This window comes from Engraulis encrasicolus, chromosome 13, assembly GCF_034702125.1.
Source record: "Engraulis encrasicolus isolate BLACKSEA-1 chromosome 13, IST_EnEncr_1.0, whole genome shotgun sequence".
Taxonomy (NCBI): Eukaryota; Metazoa; Chordata; class Actinopteri; order Clupeiformes; family Engraulidae; genus Engraulis; species Engraulis encrasicolus.
Window position 1 is genome coordinate 33,463,118 of NC_085869.1, and position 17,894 is coordinate 33,481,011.

General features: G+C 42.6%; 1 protein-coding gene across 2 annotated transcripts; it reads left to right on the top strand.

The window, feature by feature from the left end:
* Positions 1 to 66: 66 nt before the first annotated feature.
* LOC134461035 (solute carrier family 35 member F5-like) lies at positions 67 to 17,886 on the top strand. 2 transcript variants are annotated; one of them, XM_063213767.1, is made up of 15 exons: positions 67 to 285; positions 2,138 to 2,279; positions 2,569 to 2,718; positions 3,569 to 3,631; positions 4,357 to 4,438; positions 5,123 to 5,319; positions 5,821 to 5,902; positions 6,542 to 6,629; positions 7,484 to 7,548; positions 7,686 to 7,790; positions 8,500 to 8,659; positions 9,890 to 9,980; positions 11,717 to 11,868; positions 13,074 to 13,176; positions 17,866 to 17,886. In XM_063213767.1, the coding sequence occupies exons 2-14, from the start codon at positions 2,160 to 2,162 to the stop codon at positions 13,138 to 13,140; spliced, it is 1,422 nt and encodes a 473-aa protein (XP_063069837.1). In that variant the 5' UTR covers positions 67 to 285; positions 2,138 to 2,159; the 3' UTR covers positions 13,141 to 13,176; positions 17,866 to 17,886. The 2 variants fall into 2 exon arrangements, with proteins under 2 accessions (XP_063069837.1, XP_063069835.1); XM_063213765.1 differs by lacking the exon at positions 17,866 to 17,886 and having other exon boundaries at positions 13,074 to 15,944.
* Positions 17,887 to 17,894: the final 8 nt, after the last annotated feature.

Genomic DNA, 17,894 nt, shown 5'->3' on the forward strand with positions numbered 1-17,894 from the left:
CATCCATCAACACCAGAAAGGGTTAAGGGCTAAGAGAGGTGACCACGTGACTTGCGGGAACTGTAGTATTAATACTGGTGCCTAATCGGCCATAGTGGTAGTCATGCACTACTTTACCCACAATCCTCTCCCTTAAGTTAAGTCACATGAGCAAAACCAACCCAAACATCAAATCGAAGTTTTACATATCTTCTCCATAAACTGGAAGCAATCAAGAATTAAATAGACGACCATAACGGATGAGCACATGGAGGAAAATTCACCCCATCCATGAAGAACTGTCTGGTAAGCCTGACTTGTTTAGATGTTGCAAGCGTCGATTGAAGGGGGTATTGCAGAAAAAGCCTCACTGTGATTGTTTTTAGCATACCTAGCAAGCTAACCGAATACGTGACCTAATACGTTTGACTAAATATCGTGAATACGAGTGAATAATGTCTCCTTTCACACAAATATTATAAGGAGCGCGCTAGTACATTACTTTGATTGGTATTTATTACACAACATATGTTTATCAAGTCCATGTAAGCGCTCAATCCACACGGAATGGCTAACTCTTGAGCGAGTTTTCATGTTTGACCCCTATGTTTGTACCGTATTTGCATATGGTCCTTCGCTCACCTGTACTAGACCTGTTGGGTGATGTGCAGTGATGCAGGTATTTGTAAAGGAGGAAAAGAGAGCAGCAACCAGATTTGCATTATATGGAAGCTAAACTGACCCTTCGTGAAGCCTTTGATGTGTCTCAGTTTGAGCTTTAGCTCCGCATCCAACTCCTATTTACTTATTCGCGGCTGGTAACTACGCTTTCCAAGGAGTAGGTTGTTTGTCGTTTCATCATCGCATAGTGGCTCGTACTGACTTCTCTGTTAAATAAACCAAAGTGTAGACCTAAGTGTGTTGTTAGTATGATGACAAGCAGTCCTAGTTATTACATAGTCGGATAGGAGATCCCACGAAAACGCACATGTACAGTATCAGCATCCATCTGTCAAGTATGTATCACCAGATTCTTATATTGCCTGAAGATTTTGCTGTCACCCATGTAGTTCCCGCCTTTCTGGTGTTGGACATCATCCCATTCCCCTCCCATACGGCCATACTCATCACCACCTACTTTATTTGGCTCGCACGGTTCCAACTTTTCTCCAACTTCTTTTTCACATTTCTCATCAGCTAATCAAATGGCGGCAACTCAATGCATTTAGGCATGTCATGGTCAAGCTCATCTGTTGTAGTTCAAACCGAGCATCAGAAGGGGGACGAAAGGTTATTAAAAATTACTTTGAACATGGCATGGCTGTTGGTGCCAGAAGGCAGCAATTTGCACAGGCTCTCAATATATAATATAGCTCTATGTGGATACTAGAAGATTGGAAAAATATTGCCTTGTCTGATGAGTCTTGATTTATGCAACAACACTTAGGTGGAAAGGTCAGGACCTTGCATCAACGTCTCAGGCTGGTGGTATAATGGTGTAGGGATATTCCGTGCCACAATTTGGGCCCCTTAGTAGTACCAGTTGATCTTTGTTTGGAATGCCACAGCTACCCGAGTATTGTTGCAGGCATTTAAGGCAGTTCTGAAGGCAAAAGGGGGTCCAACCCAGAACTAGAGAGGTGTACCCAATAAAGCACCAGTGAGTATATTTCTAAACTCATAGTGTCTCTCATAGTTATGCATGTGTCCCACAATCATGTGTCCATGCATATTTTTATCCTCCTCCTCGGCCTCACCTTGTGCAGCTTGGATACCTTGGATTTCCTATCTGATTAAAGTATCCCTCCTCCTCTCTACCTGTTCACTGAGGGCATTGGGATGACCCTGCCCTTGTGTTTGTTGAAGGGGGCACCAAACATTCCATCTTACCGTCACACACACACACACACACACACGCACGCACGCACACACACTTAGCGTTGGCCAGGGGGCCAGGGAGGTATGCTATGATGGTTAAGTAGTAAACCAGGTTAAGTAGAGCCTGGAGTCCTCACTTTCTTAACTAAATGATGTCTGCATGTATTATTCGCAGGTTTACCACTTCCTGTAGGTTAACTAAGTGGGATTCATCACTTAATCATGTGCTTTGTATATCCCCTGGTTTCCATCTCTGATTGCTGTTGTTTGTATTGGACAGCCTTCGTCCGGTGTGGGGGACTATGATGAACCAGATGGGCTCCCAGGGTAGTGTGGTTAACCAGAAGAGGCGCCTGGTGTTCGGGGTGCTGATCCTCCTTCTGGTGGATGTGATCTGGGTGGCCTCTTCTGAGCTGACATCAGTAAGTCATCTTCTCCCGTCCTCTCTAGACATCAGACTTGTTTTTTTCCCTTCCTCCCCTCTACCTTGTTGTACCCAATTCGGTTAGTCATCAAAGCACCGTCTTGGAGGATGGTGATCATGTACCATTGGTGAGCATGTTCTTTGAAACCATTGCTGTCTAGTCTGGTTAGTGGACTGAATTAATTTGTATAAAAAAAGTTCTCACAGTGCAAACGTAGCCTTGCAATAACTTTGGAAATTTGCCAGGATATTGACATTTGAAATGCACTCTATTTTGTCTCCGGCAGTACATATTCAAACAGGAGGAGTACAACAAGCCTTTCTTCAGCACGTTTGCCAAGACGTCCATGTTCATCCTGTATCTCCTGGGCTTCCTGGTTTGGAGACCATGGAGTCAGCAGTGCAGCGGTGGCTTCCGGCGTCCGCATCCAACACTAGTGAGTAACACCTCCCCAAAAAACAGCCCAATACATACTTCTATGGTTAGCCTACAACTGTCAATACTGCGGAAGATTGGTCAAATTACATTACATTACATTACATTTCACTTAGCTGACGCTTTCATTTGTTCAAAGCGACTTACAACCATTATTTTTCAGGATATTGGTTACAGTCCCTGGAGCAATGTGGGATTAGGTGCCTTGCTCAAGGGCACTTCAGCCATGGATGGAGGTGTAGGGAGAGGTCGTGGGGGATTCGAACCGGCAACCCCTAGATTGAAAGACCAACTCTCTAACCACTAGGCCATGGCTGCCCAAATCCAAATCCAAATTTGGTCATGTCATATGTTGTTAACTTAAACTTGGGTCTATATCGTTATGGCTTGGTCAAGAAGTGTTCTTCTTTTCACCCTTTTGAAGGCTTGAGATTTATCAAGACAGACTGGGCTACTTGTCAGTGACTGGACTCAGGGATGACCGGAGCACTCAGCATACTTTTTTAGAGTTTTAGTGACTGATGTTTCAGCACACTTGCGTCTTCCTCAGAGTCCTTGAGATTTATATTGTCCTTCCTTGAGATTTGTATTGGATTTTTTTTTTTTTTTTTTTAAAGCAAAAAAACACATTTAGTTTCATGTCATATTGCATATGTTTCATTGCTCTGTCTGATCAGCAATGGCAATTGGACTGAAATGTATTTACACAAATGAAATGGCTGCAGGGAGTGTGTGATTTGCTACACAGTGCCTTGGAGGCCTACTGTGTAGAGTGTTCTTGGTAAAATTTGTGCAAAATGTGTTAATAAATAAAAATGGTGTAACCTGCTGAAATGTGTTCCTCTTTACAGTTCTCAGATGCCGAAGAATGTCTTACTCCCTTTATAGCCGAGAATGGCTATAGCAACTCCCTGGTAAGCACACTCTTATTGTGGATTTTGTTTTCATTTATACTGCAGAATATGTGATTGGGTGACCTCCACTAGTTGTGGGTGTTACTCTGGGTGCCGCTGTAACAACAAGCCTGGCTGTTTGGTGTTGGTAAACACATGTTTGCTACCTCAGCGTGATACAATACAATACAACATGTATGTACAGTACATAGCGCAGTATCACAACTATGAAGTTGAATTCAAAGCGCTTTCAAAATATACATACACACGCCACATTCAAACACTTACTCTGGAGGCTGCCGCGTGGCGCCAATTGTCTGGGGTTCACATGTGAAAATGCACACATGCACAAACAAAGACAATAAAAGTCCTTAAAAAGACACTTGCTATAGGTGGGGCTATTCCCCAGCCCTTCACCAAACAGTGTATGTGAAACGACTCAGGATATTGCGACATAGGTGAACCTGGTCAGGAATACATATTTGTTGTTGGACTTTTCTGACCAAGCCAATGAATCAGTTATCTGTCTGTATACGGTGTCAGTTGTTCTTGTTTACATGAGCGCCAATGGGGACGAAAACAGCATGTTGTCCCACACATAAATATTTATATTGGTCCCTTCTTGATTATTGGGAATAATGTGAGAAATACCCAGATATCCGACGTCAAGAATGTGAAACAATTCGGTATATTGCTAAATAGATGTCTGAAACATTTATCTTCAGTGTTTTTCCATCTCCCCCCAGAGTGAATCCCTCTATGTTCCAGTGAAGTTTCAGGATTCCTCACTGGACATCATTAGCACCGCCAGCTCAGACTGTGAAGTTGGTGAGTAGATGCGCTGTTCAGTGAAGACACCTAAATACCAATTCCAAACCTACTCCATTTTTGGTACTGTAATGACAATGAATGGGCTGATTACTCAGGTTAATGCATGATAAAAAGTGAAGGATATTACAATTGAACTCAACATCCTGTAAGAAAATAGGTGGCGTGAAGAAGATTGCACTGCACTGCGAAGTGCAAACATTGTTCTGTTGGACATTTGCATTGATACAGTATGTTTGAAGAGCATCATATTAAGTTCACCTGTAAGGGCTACACAGTGCTGCATTTTAGGTTCATCTTGACATTTCAACCAAAAGCTGAATATGACATTTTGATAAGGATAGTGATGCACTGTATTTTATTTAACCAATTTTGACCCAAGGCACCTGCAAAAAAAATGCCTGCTGAGTGCCTAAGCCCTTTTTGGGAAAATGTGCCCTCAGGCTATAAAAACCTATATATATACTGTATATGTCAGCTTTTAAATGCAACTTATTTCATGTTTTAATGTGCTTTGGAGGCTAAGACACTCCTCTTGCTTTGTCATGTGTTCATTCAGCTGTAACATACTCACATTTTTTATTTTGAAAAACCTAAAATCTCATGAGCCTAAATGCTGTGTCAAAGCAGCGTATATGCATCCAGCATCAATTGGTTAACCAGCTTCCCGTCTTCTCTCTGCAGCCCAGTCCCCTAAGAAGAGCCGCGTGCGCTTCAGCAACATCATGGAGATCCGGCAGCTGCCGTCCAATCAGGCACTTGAGGCCAAGCTCTCGCGCATGTCCTACGCCGCATGCAAGGACCAGGAGTCGCTGCTCAAAACCGCCGGCAAGCTGACCGTGTCGGAAGTGGCCAAAATCAGCTTCTTTGTGTGCTTCGTAGTGAGTTCTCAACATTTCTGGTAGTGTCCTGACTTGTAATTTGGTCGAGCGATTTTTCAGGCTCCCTATACCCTGTGGTGTTTTTCCAGCATTTCTAACATATTACCCTACATTTCATAACACTTACCTGACACTTGTAGGTACCCTGCTCAAGGGTACTTTAGATGGACACACATGGGTGGGATTTGAACCTGCAGCCCTCTTATCCACCGTCCTAACTATTAAGGCCAAGTTTTATGCTTACATTACAAGGCAAGCAGTCTACACATTGCAGACGGCTGCAGAAGCCCTCACCCCCCACCACAGATGGTCTGCGCATGCCTCAACAAAATGTTAACGTTAGCACACAGCTGCCCCATATGGGCACGTATAGTGTTTCCAATGCCGTGATTAGATTTGATATTAGTGCCGCATTTATATTATTTGTTTTTTTGTTTTGTGTGTGTGTTTTCCAGCATTTACATTGGCTTACTTCTTATTTTCCTTCCTTTCCCACCACAGTGGTTCCTGGCCAACTTTTCTTATCAACAAGCGCTGTCAGACACTGAAGTGGCCATTGTGAATATTTTGTCATCCACTTCTGGTAATTGTTTTTCTTTTGTGATATTTCAAAGTTGTAATTTTAACCGTGATCTGTGATATTCATTAATCTAATGATGGTTAGATGGACATTCAACCAGTAATATATTCTTATGTTTATACATGTATATTGCAGTATATATTTTCACCTTTAGTTTGTTGGTGTCTGATTGTAAGTAATGGCTTAGTGTGGCCAGATGGTGGCAGCACAGAGCCTAAAAAAGAGCCACTAAAGAGTGGAATGTGCTCTTGGCGTTGGTGGGAGTGACTGCGGTGCTGTGAGATTAGCTGCTGTACAAACAGGAAAACCCACTATGTCAAAGCTTGCCACATCTCTCAAAATGCTTTGCACAAAACAGAAAACAATATCATTTATGAAGTGCAGGTGAGCAAACTCTGCCAGATGACTTGCACATAGGTCTTCATGTGCAGGTCATCTGTGTGCATGTACATGTTATTTGTGCATTTTGTTTAAAGCAGCACCTGAAGACATTCAAAACATAAAATTAAATTCTTAAAAACTCGCAAATAAATAGCGTAAATAAATGAAGAGGTCAAAGGTACAGCGCTGTATACACAGTAGCTCATCTTCTTGTTGTGATGTGTTGTGCAAAAAAGGACGTGACCTCTCTTCTCTTGGCAGGTCTCTTTACCCTCATCCTGGCAGCCATCTTTCCTAGTAGTAGCAGTGACCGCTTCACACTCTCCAAGCTCCTAGCTGTAGCGCTCAGGTAAGATCCGGAAGTTAAGAGGATGATTGTGAGGGGAAAACGACAAAATATTTGATCAGAAGGGCCTTTTGTTTACACGGTAACCCTGCCATCTGGGCTTGAAGATTCAAATATCCAAAGACTCCTTCCAGACGAGCGGGGTTGCGTCTCCATCTACACGGCAAAAAAGCCAAAACATGTTCACGTCCTATTCACCTTCACATCACACTTCTCTCTTCATATTTTGTGTCTTCAGGTCCCGACTGCGAGGTTGCCGTGTAAACAAAAGACACTTTAGATAAAACAGTTTGTCGTTTCCATTCACAATTGTCCTTGTGTAAGAGGCATAGGAAAAAATGAAGACGAGACGGTACTTTCATGTCTTCTGTTTTGATAGTCATCGTATAAACGTAGCCTGAGGTGTCAAGATGCTCACACATAATGCACCAACAAATAGCACAACAGATTAAACAAAGCACACTGCTGCATACAGTATACAGACATTGGACAGATCAAAGCATCTTGAGTAGTCCTTGAATAGAGGCACTGTATTGATCCCAGAGGAAATTAAGGACATTTATTCAACAGACAGACACACACACAGACACACGTCCTCAAGGACAATACAATGCTATTCCTGACTATCCTTTTACATTGGGTACAGAGGGGGCCTATACTACAAAGCTGGTTCAGGATAAGTTAAGGTTAAGTTAAGAGGTAAATCATCTAATACAAGAGCTTTTCTTAAGAAAATGAGGACTTCAGGCTCTTCTATTAGATGATTAACCTTAACTTATCCTGAACCAGCTTTGTAGTATAGGCCCACGGTGTGTGTGGACCCAAACAGACTTATGTTGCGGTTCTTTTTTCCTCAGCATTGGAGGAGTGGCCTTGGTCAGCGTTTCAAGCATGGAGAGTTCTGGTGGAAAAGGCACCTTTGGTAATCATCATCTCTCTCTTACCAGAGCGTTTCGAACAATTCTTAGATGAGTTAATTTAACCCATTGATGCTGGATGCTGCATATACAGTATATGCAGCATGTGTGTGAAATTTGACTGTGTTCTTCTGCTGGACAGGTACCCTCTGGTCCTTAGCAGGGGCTGCATTATACGCGGTCTACATTGTCATGATAAAAAGGAAGGTTGATCGAGAGGGGAAAATGGACATTCCCATGTTTTTTGGTAAGTGATTTCTGTGCTGCACACAACCTAAAGAGAGCACAATTTAAACTGCACCAGAATTGTTTTGTGAATGCCTACATAATCCATTATTGGTCTTTTTTTAAATGAAATGTTAATTACAACAGAGAAATTGTGTTTACAACGCAACATGGGCCTATGAACAAATGCAAAAACAAAGTGTCCACACACTTGCTTCCATTCAATTTTTAATTTCCACAAGTTAATTTTTTTGAGACGTTAAACTCTTTTGGTTGATGATTTTGCTCTTACCCTGATGTCCTCTTGTATTTCTGCTTTATCTTAACCCAGAGGTTCCCAAACTTAACCATAACAAGGCCCCCCATACACCAATACATCCCAGCCAAGGCCCCCTTCACATGGGTTGTGCCACACTATTTTTTCTAGGTCTGTGTGGCACTGCCCCACTAGGATATACTGAATTAAATAATAGCAATAATAATTGTACAATTCAGAGATGCAAAAGACTAGTATAATGCTGTTTAGAATATTCTGTAGTGTATAGCTTTTTTTGGGTTTATTTTGGTTTCACGTTAGTTATTCAGTTTATGAAATCATTGACTTTGTTGTGCATACTTTTCCTGCTAACCTGCTGCGGACCCCCTGGCACCCCTTTGCCACCCCCCAGGGGTCCCCGGACCCCAGTTTGAAGACCACCGTCTAAACCCATGTCTCCCTAATGTCTCTGCAGGTTTCCTGGGCCTGTTTAACCTCCTCTTCCTCTGGCCTGGCTTCCTGCTCCTGCACTACACCGGCTTTGAGGCCTTCGAGTTGCCCAGCAACCTGGTGTGCACCTACATCCTCATCAACGGCCTGATTGGCACCGTGCTCTCAGAGTTCCTCTGGCTGTGGTGAGTGGCTTTGGACGCAAGAGGTTTTAAAGTTGGGTTTTGGTGCCATGTCAAATTGGGGTTTAAAGCTAGTTTTGGTATCGTCATATCTTGCTTTAAAGCTGGTGTTGATTAGTCTGGGCCAATAGCCGACTGTTGACTTCGTCAATAAAAAATTGTGGGCACATAGGATGGCGTTGCCAGGCTAGGTGTTGATACCCAGGGCGGTCAAAGGGGCGGGCCGACAGGGCATTTGACTGGAGCAGTACCAGGAAGGGGTTGGCACCATCGCGAATCTCCGCCCCCAATTGTGAAAATCGCCATTTTGTCAAGTCAAGTCAGCTTTTATTGCCACTTTCTTCATATGCACAAGTCATATAAGGAATGAGCATTATTAAAGAGCAATTAGCACTATTAAAGGAGAAATACGGTGTTTAACAATATTTAAGCCATTTTACACCATATCTCTCCTTTAACATGTTATTTCTGCCCTCTTACCACATTGTTGTTATATTATCATGGTATTACCGTTTTTCTCAGCAGTTATAAGCTGTTTTTCGAGCTGTTCTTTAGCAGGTTTTTTTCCTGCCAGGTGTTAGGTCGCATTTGTGGGGGCGTGGCTCCAGAGGGGGCGACGCCCGGAGCGCCAGTCAGTGTAGGATCGCCACGCGTGGGTACCGTGTGGTACCGTGGGTTTTAAAGTGATACTGTCCCATTTTTGGAAATAAGCTTATTTTACACCTCCCCTTGAGTTAAATAATAGGCTTTTACCGTTCTCCTGTACTTCCAACCGTTTTCTGGTTATGGCCGTGCACATTTTACCTCCAAGCGAACAGTTAACATTGAGTCCTATAAGACCAGTTAGCCGCGAGCTGGTCTCATAGGACTCAATGTTAACTGCTAGCATGGAGGTAAAATTTGCACTGCCATACCCAGAGAACGGTTGAAAGTACAGGAGAATGGTAAAACCCTATTATTTAACTCAAGGGGAGGTGTAAAATAAGCTTATTTCCAAAAATGGGACAGTATCGCTTTAAAGCTGGAATCGGTACTATATCGAATTGGGTTTTAAAGCTGCTTCTGGTGCTACGTGAATTTGTGCAAAATGTGTGGAAAATAAAACGGAACAAGAATTATTATTATTATTATTATTGTTCGCTATGTGAGAGGAACCATGAATAGTTTGTCTTAATGAACTGTTTGATCATGAACCATGTTTCGTAATATGCATTATTTCTACTCTCCTTGCAGGGGCTGCTTTCTGACGTCATCTCTCATAGGAACGTTATCATTGAGCCTCACAATACCTCTGTCCATCATAGCAGACATGTTTCTGCAGAAGGTAAGGACTGATGATGAAATAAATCTAAATGCCTATCTTAATGTGCTGTTGCCTTTGCATGCAATTCATAAAGCCAAGTAAGATTAGTCATTTTTTCTTTATTAATTAGGAATATGAACTATATTAGGAGTATAAGTAATATCAACACATTCTCCAACCATTAAGCATGGTGAAGTCCTAATTAATAAAGAAATTGGATAGCTTACTTGGGAGACTGCAAAGAAAAGGAGCTGCTTGAAAGTTAGGGTGCACACATCCATAAAAGCTAGACAGTAGTAGTGCTGGAGAGTGATATGCACACTGGAAGATTCCACTTGTGCATCGAAACATATCCGTTCTTTAAATGAAGTTTATATTATTTTCTGAGCTTAAACCCAGTGTGCAGACCAGTGTCTCGCGCTCTAGCTGCTTGAGGCATGATGGTCATTGTCCAGAATGATACTGTAGTCTATTTTGGGGGGATGTTGACATGAAACATGATCCACAAAACATTTGCTCATTGTTCTAGCCAGTTGCACATGACATGGCCAGGAGGGGTAAATACTAGTCATGTTTACCACTGTCACCCCACCCCAACTGAAGTTTATGTGTCTGGAGCAGGGACGAAGCTGTGGGGGGCGGGGGGACGGCAAGTGGGGCTCTTGCCCCTGGGCCCTGGTCCCTCCAGTATTGGTTGTGGGGGCCCCATCTTCACCTTGGCAAGCCATATTGGGGGCCCTCTCCGTGATGTGCCCTAGGGCCCTGTGTGCAATTGTTCCGCCACTGGTCTGGAGTGGTGGTTAGAGTAGGGTCTTATGGCCCTGGTGGTTAGAGTCTCCATGGCTCATATAATTGGGAGGACCCTAACAGGTTGTCATCAGTTTAAAGCTGGGCTTACACTGTGCAACTTTTGCCCCGATTTTGCCCCGATTTGGCACTCACACGACTTTTTGAGAGTCGGGCCGATTTCTTGCTCAATCGCAGGTCAATCGTGAGTCTCGCATCGTGCAGTGTACATGGGGTAACGACAAGCGATTTTGCCTCACGATCGTGCAATCGCAGGGTCGCAAGAAAATCAAAACGGTTTGAAATTCTGGTCGTGGCTCGTGCGTAAATCGCACAGTTAAAGCAGTGCTACGACCCGATTTGACACTTCACATGCACAAATGAATAGGGCCGTGTGATTCGCTGTTGAGCGCGACCTCATCTCCACCTCAGGTGCGCATGTTCCCTCTGCAGACCAGGGAAACATGCCTGTCGCGTCGTACGGTGGAAGCATTTCGCTCGCATCCAACTGTCGGCTCGTGTAGTGTGAGGTCGTGAGTTGTGAACTTTTAAACAGTGAAATTCCATCGTGCAGTGTGAGCAGAAGCTTAAGACCCACGAGTGAAAATACCGCACAGTGTATGCCCGGCTTAAGTCAGTGTGGTGTCTTCACAAAGATGGGCCCATTGACCGGCCTATTCAGTCTTTTCTGGAAAAAAACTTCAACTTTACCTTAACATATCGGTGACTTAGAGTCTTTAATAATTGATATACAGTATTCTTCGTCATTACCATTTTGGCGACAATTAGGATGTAAAGGCGTTAAGTAATCAATGGTTAAGAAAATGGGGACTCTAGGCTCTTCTATTAGATGATGTACGGTACCTCTTAACTTAACCTTTAACTTAACTTTACTATTGAAACCAGCTTCTTAGTGTAGGCCCCAGAGGTTGTGGTGGTTATTAAATCATGACTTGTGTTTTTGTGGACAGGTGCATTTCTCGTGGATGTTCTTCGTGGGGAGCGTTCCCGTGTTCCTCTCCTTCTTCACTGCCACTCTACTGTGCCACTACAACAACTGGGACCCCGTCACCGTGGGACTCAGGCGGATGTTTGCCTTCATCTGCCGCAAAAAACGTTTTCGGTAAATAATAATATGTTCACACATTACGCGTGCAGAAGGTGTACTTGGATGGAAGCAACTAAAATCAAAACCTGTGTATCGGTAACGTTCTGTGACACTGGTCGGTCTTGTAGATATAAACAGTACATGTATTTAATTAGAGCTGCACCGGATCCAAGATCCGGTTCCGGATCCGGCAGGATAATAGGATTTTTCACAGGATCCGGATCCGGTTCCAGGATCCAGGATCCGGTAGCCGAGGCTTTTCAGTCAAAATAGTTTGAGCCAACGTGATAAAAAGGGCCCACGTGTGTGAGTAGGCTATGTGTTTCAACCCTTTCGTAGGATCCGGTATCCGGTTCCGGATCCGGCAGGATCTTAAGGAGTGGATCCGGTATCCGGCAGGATCCTAAAAATCAGGATCCGGTGCATCTCTAATTTAAATGCATCCTCTGAAATTATTGAAACTTAAGCAATAACAGTATATTAGGAAGAGCATTGAGAATCTCACTTGGGGGGGGGCTTGGTTCCTAAATTTAGCCGTTTTATTTGTGTCCCCAAATGATGTGTTGATAACGCTCCAGCTGACCAGAAGAGTGCAGAAATAAGCTTAAAATGTGGGTGTAGACTCCATAAAAGGTGGCAGTTATGGTCATGGCTCTGGTTGGGGCTGTGTCTGTGGTGGCCATGGTTAGGGGGAGTGTTCTGTCAGGAGGCTGCTTTGTCTAGATGAGCTACCAGTAAGCTGTTAGCATTACCCAAACCCTAACTCCAGGGGGCGCTGCCCATGGCAGAATAATTGCGCTCAGGGCCCCAGGGCAAAGCACAGATGTATAGCCCCCAATACGCACGGCTAAGGTTACAATAGGGCCCCCACCAGCAGCACTGGAGGAACCTGGGCCCAGGCAAAATGTCCTGCTCGCCTCCTCTGTAGCTCTGCCCCTGGGAGCTGTAGTTGTACAGTAATGGCGTGGTAGCTCGTGTCGACATGACGGGGGCCAAACCAAGCATGCAGTGAGAAGACAGCTGTGATTGCGGTCTAGCGGACAGGTATAATGAGAGAGTGTGATTTAAAGTTTGCCTCAGGGGTGTCTAAAGTGAGCTTTCCAAGAGCACATTTTACGGATATCTTTTCCAACTCACTGTCACCAACAACTGTCAACAATCGTAGGTCTTTTTTTTCTATGTGGTGTTAACATTTTTTTTCTCTCACTCTCTCTTTGCAGGTTACCAGAAGACAGTGAACAGACTGAAAGCCTTATTCCTCTTCACACCCTCTCTCAAGAAGATTGAGGCTAGAGCGCTTTTGTGTTACCAAACACTTCTCAGGTAGAACGCACTCGCCCAGTCGTCTGACGTCTAAAAAAAAAAATGCGTCATGATTACATTTCAGAAGAACGATCTAAAAATGAGCCCGTTTCCCCAAAATGCTGTGGTATTTCGCAACACTAAATGGTTTAGTCAGACCTTAACATGTTTTCAAAGGACCTCCGTGCGTCTCACCGTGTTCCCTTTGAAAGTGGCTCGAGTTTTAGGAAGTGTTGTCGTCAAACATGAAGATGCTGAAAAGATAAGAGGGGACTATTGAAAGAACCCACCCCTGGCTATCTCAACAGGAGTAAACAACGCGTCTGTCCAAACAGCTTTAGTCATCTGGTGATTGAGCGCTCCCCCGTCCAGAGCCATGTGGACTTCCCTCTCTCTCTCTGTTGAATGTGTATATTATGAACTTAGCTGCAGGGCCACTGACAGCTTTGGCCGGGCCCGGGACAAAGTCATCCAAAAGGCCCCCCATCTCAATACATACAGTGTAATGAGGACCCAGTTCTACGGGCCTCGTTCTCCATGAGCCCGGGACAACTGACCCCTTTTCCCTGCTTGGCTGTACCGTTTGGCCTGGCCAGAAGTGCACGTTGCAAGGGGAGTTAAGGATGAGCTCCGTCCAAAGGCATTTGTTTATGACGAGAGTAATCACATTGTGGAACATCGGACTGACCAAGTCTAAGCAAAAGCCTTTTTTCGAATACATTAGTCAGATGTACGGTCCGCCAAACGGTTCCCTTCTGTCGTCTGTTTCTTCTCTCGTCCTCTCATGTCCACAGCTGTCCACAACCGTTATCAGAATTGTCTGTGTGCTTTCATGTGTCTTTTCTTTACTAGCTCCTCTTTCTCTCTTGAAAGATCGTCTGATGAACGCAGTGATGTGACAATCATTGATCAGCCGAAACAAAACTCTAAGCACCTTAGTGCCTAATTGTTTTTTTATTTTTCTATCATAAAAGCTTTATTCAGTACTTTAGTCAGTCTCATGTTTTTTTAAATTATATTTTAAACAGTCTTGTGATGAACAGTACAATATTGTCATTGTGGAATACTTTTTTGCTGACTGGATTAAGAGTTGGTGGAGGATAACAACAATCTCCTCTGAGCTTATCCTTGTTGGGTTTCCTTCACTTTTTGAATATATCAATCTCGTGTTGTCTTCACTCTGAGAGATGAATGTATTGAATTGCATGAGGCTGATTTCATTTTTTTTACCACTTTCACCTAAGAGCACTATCAACCAATTACACTAAGAAAGCCACACTTCCCAACGTCTGCAATGCATCAGCTGTAGAATGAATGGGATCATTGACAGGACGTTGCCAGTGTGAGCATCTGATGTGAACTTAACTTGATTTTTTTGAGCACATAGTATTATATGTTTGCTTCACTGAAATACAAATAGAGGGCCGTTGTGCATTTTCACAGTTGTGAAGTGGTACTAAATGACAGAACAAGAGGTGGCGTAATTTCTGTAACACTTAGTTTTATTATGATCACACCGTGTGTGTTAGTCTCATTTGGCATAATCTCTATCACATCAATACACCCCCACACACACACGCTCACACACACACACACACACACACGCTCACACACACACACACACACACGCACACACACACGCGCACACACACGCTCACACACACACACACGCACACACACGCGCACACACACGCGCACACACACACGCGCACACACACACACACACACACACACACACACACACACACACACACACACTAAATAACCTCTGTTGTGCTGACAGGGTAAAGTTGCTGTCTACCTCTTTGAGCCCTGAAATTAAAAAATAAAAACTCTTGCTTTTAACGTCCTCAGAAAACACTTAAAAGTCCAGGCATGTGTAGCTGTGCAATGGCACCACATATACAGTACAATGATGAAGCATGCCAATGCTTCTATTAGATAGGAGCAGAATTGGAAGCATAAAGCGGACCATCACCTGCAATGAACTGGAAATGTTCTGTGGTTATAAGTGCACTTGATTGTTATTATTGTTGTTGTTGTTGTTGTTTGTGAGTATCTGTGGTTTGGGAGTTCAACCCAACATGATTACATTGTCAAGATTTAACATTGGCACATACAGAAAATGGACCATGATTATCGTTAACGAGCTGGCCTTGATGATCCATTTTAGTAACAGATACATACTTGGTCCGACATTTCTGAAGAAAAGCAACACATGTTTTAGATGACGAGTTAAAACCAGGGAGTAATTTTCATCAACCTTTTGACACCTTTCATCCACCCGGCTTTGACACAAGTTCCATACTGCTTGGCTAAGGAAGGAAACACAGGTGCATGTTACTGTCCAGTAACGTGCCAATTCTCATCTCTTATTCTCAACTGATATTAGATGTGGAACGTGATGTGATCCATTACAGTTAACTCAGTAGGCTTCTTTTATTTGTCAGCATTGATTGTGATCTCAATGTGAAAGAGGTTTTTGCACACGGTTGAAACGATGCAACGAGGCAAGGAATTTTGCAATGGCAATACTGTGCCATACCTTCTTCGGCTCCAGAAAATGACAAACTCTTATCAATATAACACTAAATCAGCTTTGTTTTCAATTCACACCTGTGTTGTTGATTATCTTGTCAGTTTTTCAAGATTGCCTTTTGATGTCTTTGTGTGTGTCCTTTTCATTTTCTTTGAATGAATTATGTCCTTGATATTTACTACAGAAAGAATTCCATGAACAGATTTGTAAAGATGTGCATTCATAAGATATTAAAGTACTCTGATATGAATTTGGCTTTTGAATTACATTTAAAATGTTGTCCATGCACTGATTGTACCATTAATTGATAAGCACTCACTGCTTTGTTTGCCTGGTTTGTTAACTGGTTTGTCACACCTGCACTTACATAGTTAATGTTTCCGGGTATTTAAGGTTCAATTTCTTAACTTCAATTGCAGTTTGTAGAAATTAATTCAGTATAAATCTGTATCTGTAAAGTCAGTAGTTATTTAAAATGTACATACCGCATTTGTGTCATTTGGATATTATAACAGTACATTACACAAAAAACAATAGAATGACACAATCTGTCATAAATATGTTTGATTATGGTGATGAAATGTCTGCACACTGGGAATGAGCTCCAAAAAGGTGAACGTTATTTTTTTTATACAAATGGCAATGTTTTGATCCACCAGTGGGATCTTCCTCAGGTAATGAGAACAATGATCTGGAATGACTTACAGTATATCACATGACCTGTAGGGTAGGCTACCTGACAGTTGTGCGCACCCTAAGGTGACAAGTGGCATAACATGCGCCTAAAAGCGCTGGCAAGAACATCAAAGAAGACCACAGTAATCACAACCAAAACAATATACAAAAAACATAGTCTAAAAGATTGTCAATAACAAGAATCAAAACAATCATTGTTAAAATAATTTGTTAATTTGTATGAAAAATACACTAAATATACATTAGATGTAATCACAATGAAAACTGAGGTGAATAGTCAAAGTAATGGCCTCAGATCAAAATCCATGTTAAGGCCCTTTGGGGACAGGGTGTTTAGCATGTTTATATAAAATGCTTCCCTTCTAAGCAAAATGTTATCAATGTCTCCTCCACGTCTGGGAGTGGAGACATGCTCAATACCAATGTATTTGACAGATGACAGGTTGTGTTTAAAAGTGTTAAAATGCACTCGAGTCTCGCACCTGGATGATTGTTTTGTGGATGTGCGCACCCCAACCTCCAAACGTGGTTATGGTGATAACGCCAGCCAAATACATGGCAGTCTAAAATGAAATAAAGATGAAATGTGTAGCTAGACACATGAAGTACAGTACAAGTAGAGTGAAAGGCTGTGGCAGAGTCTGTTTCCTGTTTCAAGACAGAGTGTTCCTCTCACCTACAGTGTGGTAACAGAGCTGAAACCATCATGAACGTGCCGGTCATTTTCATTGTGAAGCCTTACAGGAGTAATCTGTTAAAACATTTATTTGTGGCCATAATGGGGAAATTGCTTTAGATATTAAATGGATAACATTTTTAAGTGTTAAATAGTCTACTTGTAGTTGTGTTTTTTTTTGTAATCTACCAAACGTGTGACCCAAAGATAATTCTGTCTTGTTTCAAGGAGCACCCTCTTTAAATTAAGATTAGCCCTTGTTCTAACCCCGAATGTTTAACCCAAAGGGACGCGGCTGTCATTCTTGGGTAAATGGGCAATAACCTGTTGACATGTTGATGTCGTTTCTATAAATATAAGCACTGCACTCTCATCCCCTCTCAGTGACTACTTGGGTTGGATTTAGCAGCTCAAAGACTGCAAAACTAAATGTATACAAAGAAAATATGCCCTTACCACATAGGTACTAAAGTATACAGTAGAATATCACAGTAAGGTTCAAAAACAGAATTCCAAATATTGAAAAATGTGAAATATTAATGCATTATTACACATATGGCTGAATGAGTATATTACACATATGGTATGAGTGAACAAGAATAGTTAAAAAAAAAAAAAACCTTTTGTGGTTAGTTTAACCCCCCAAAAATGATTAGCGTTTTGCTACGTCATCTCCCAGCAAGAGTGTGTGTGCATGTCATTGCACAACCCAGTGTTAATCATCTCCTTATCATCTCATCTCCATATCTGTAGATTGCCTTCTACTTACTTGATAGTCCCTCCCTCTTCTTCCTTTCAGCCAAAAGGCCGTACCAACCTCCGCTTACC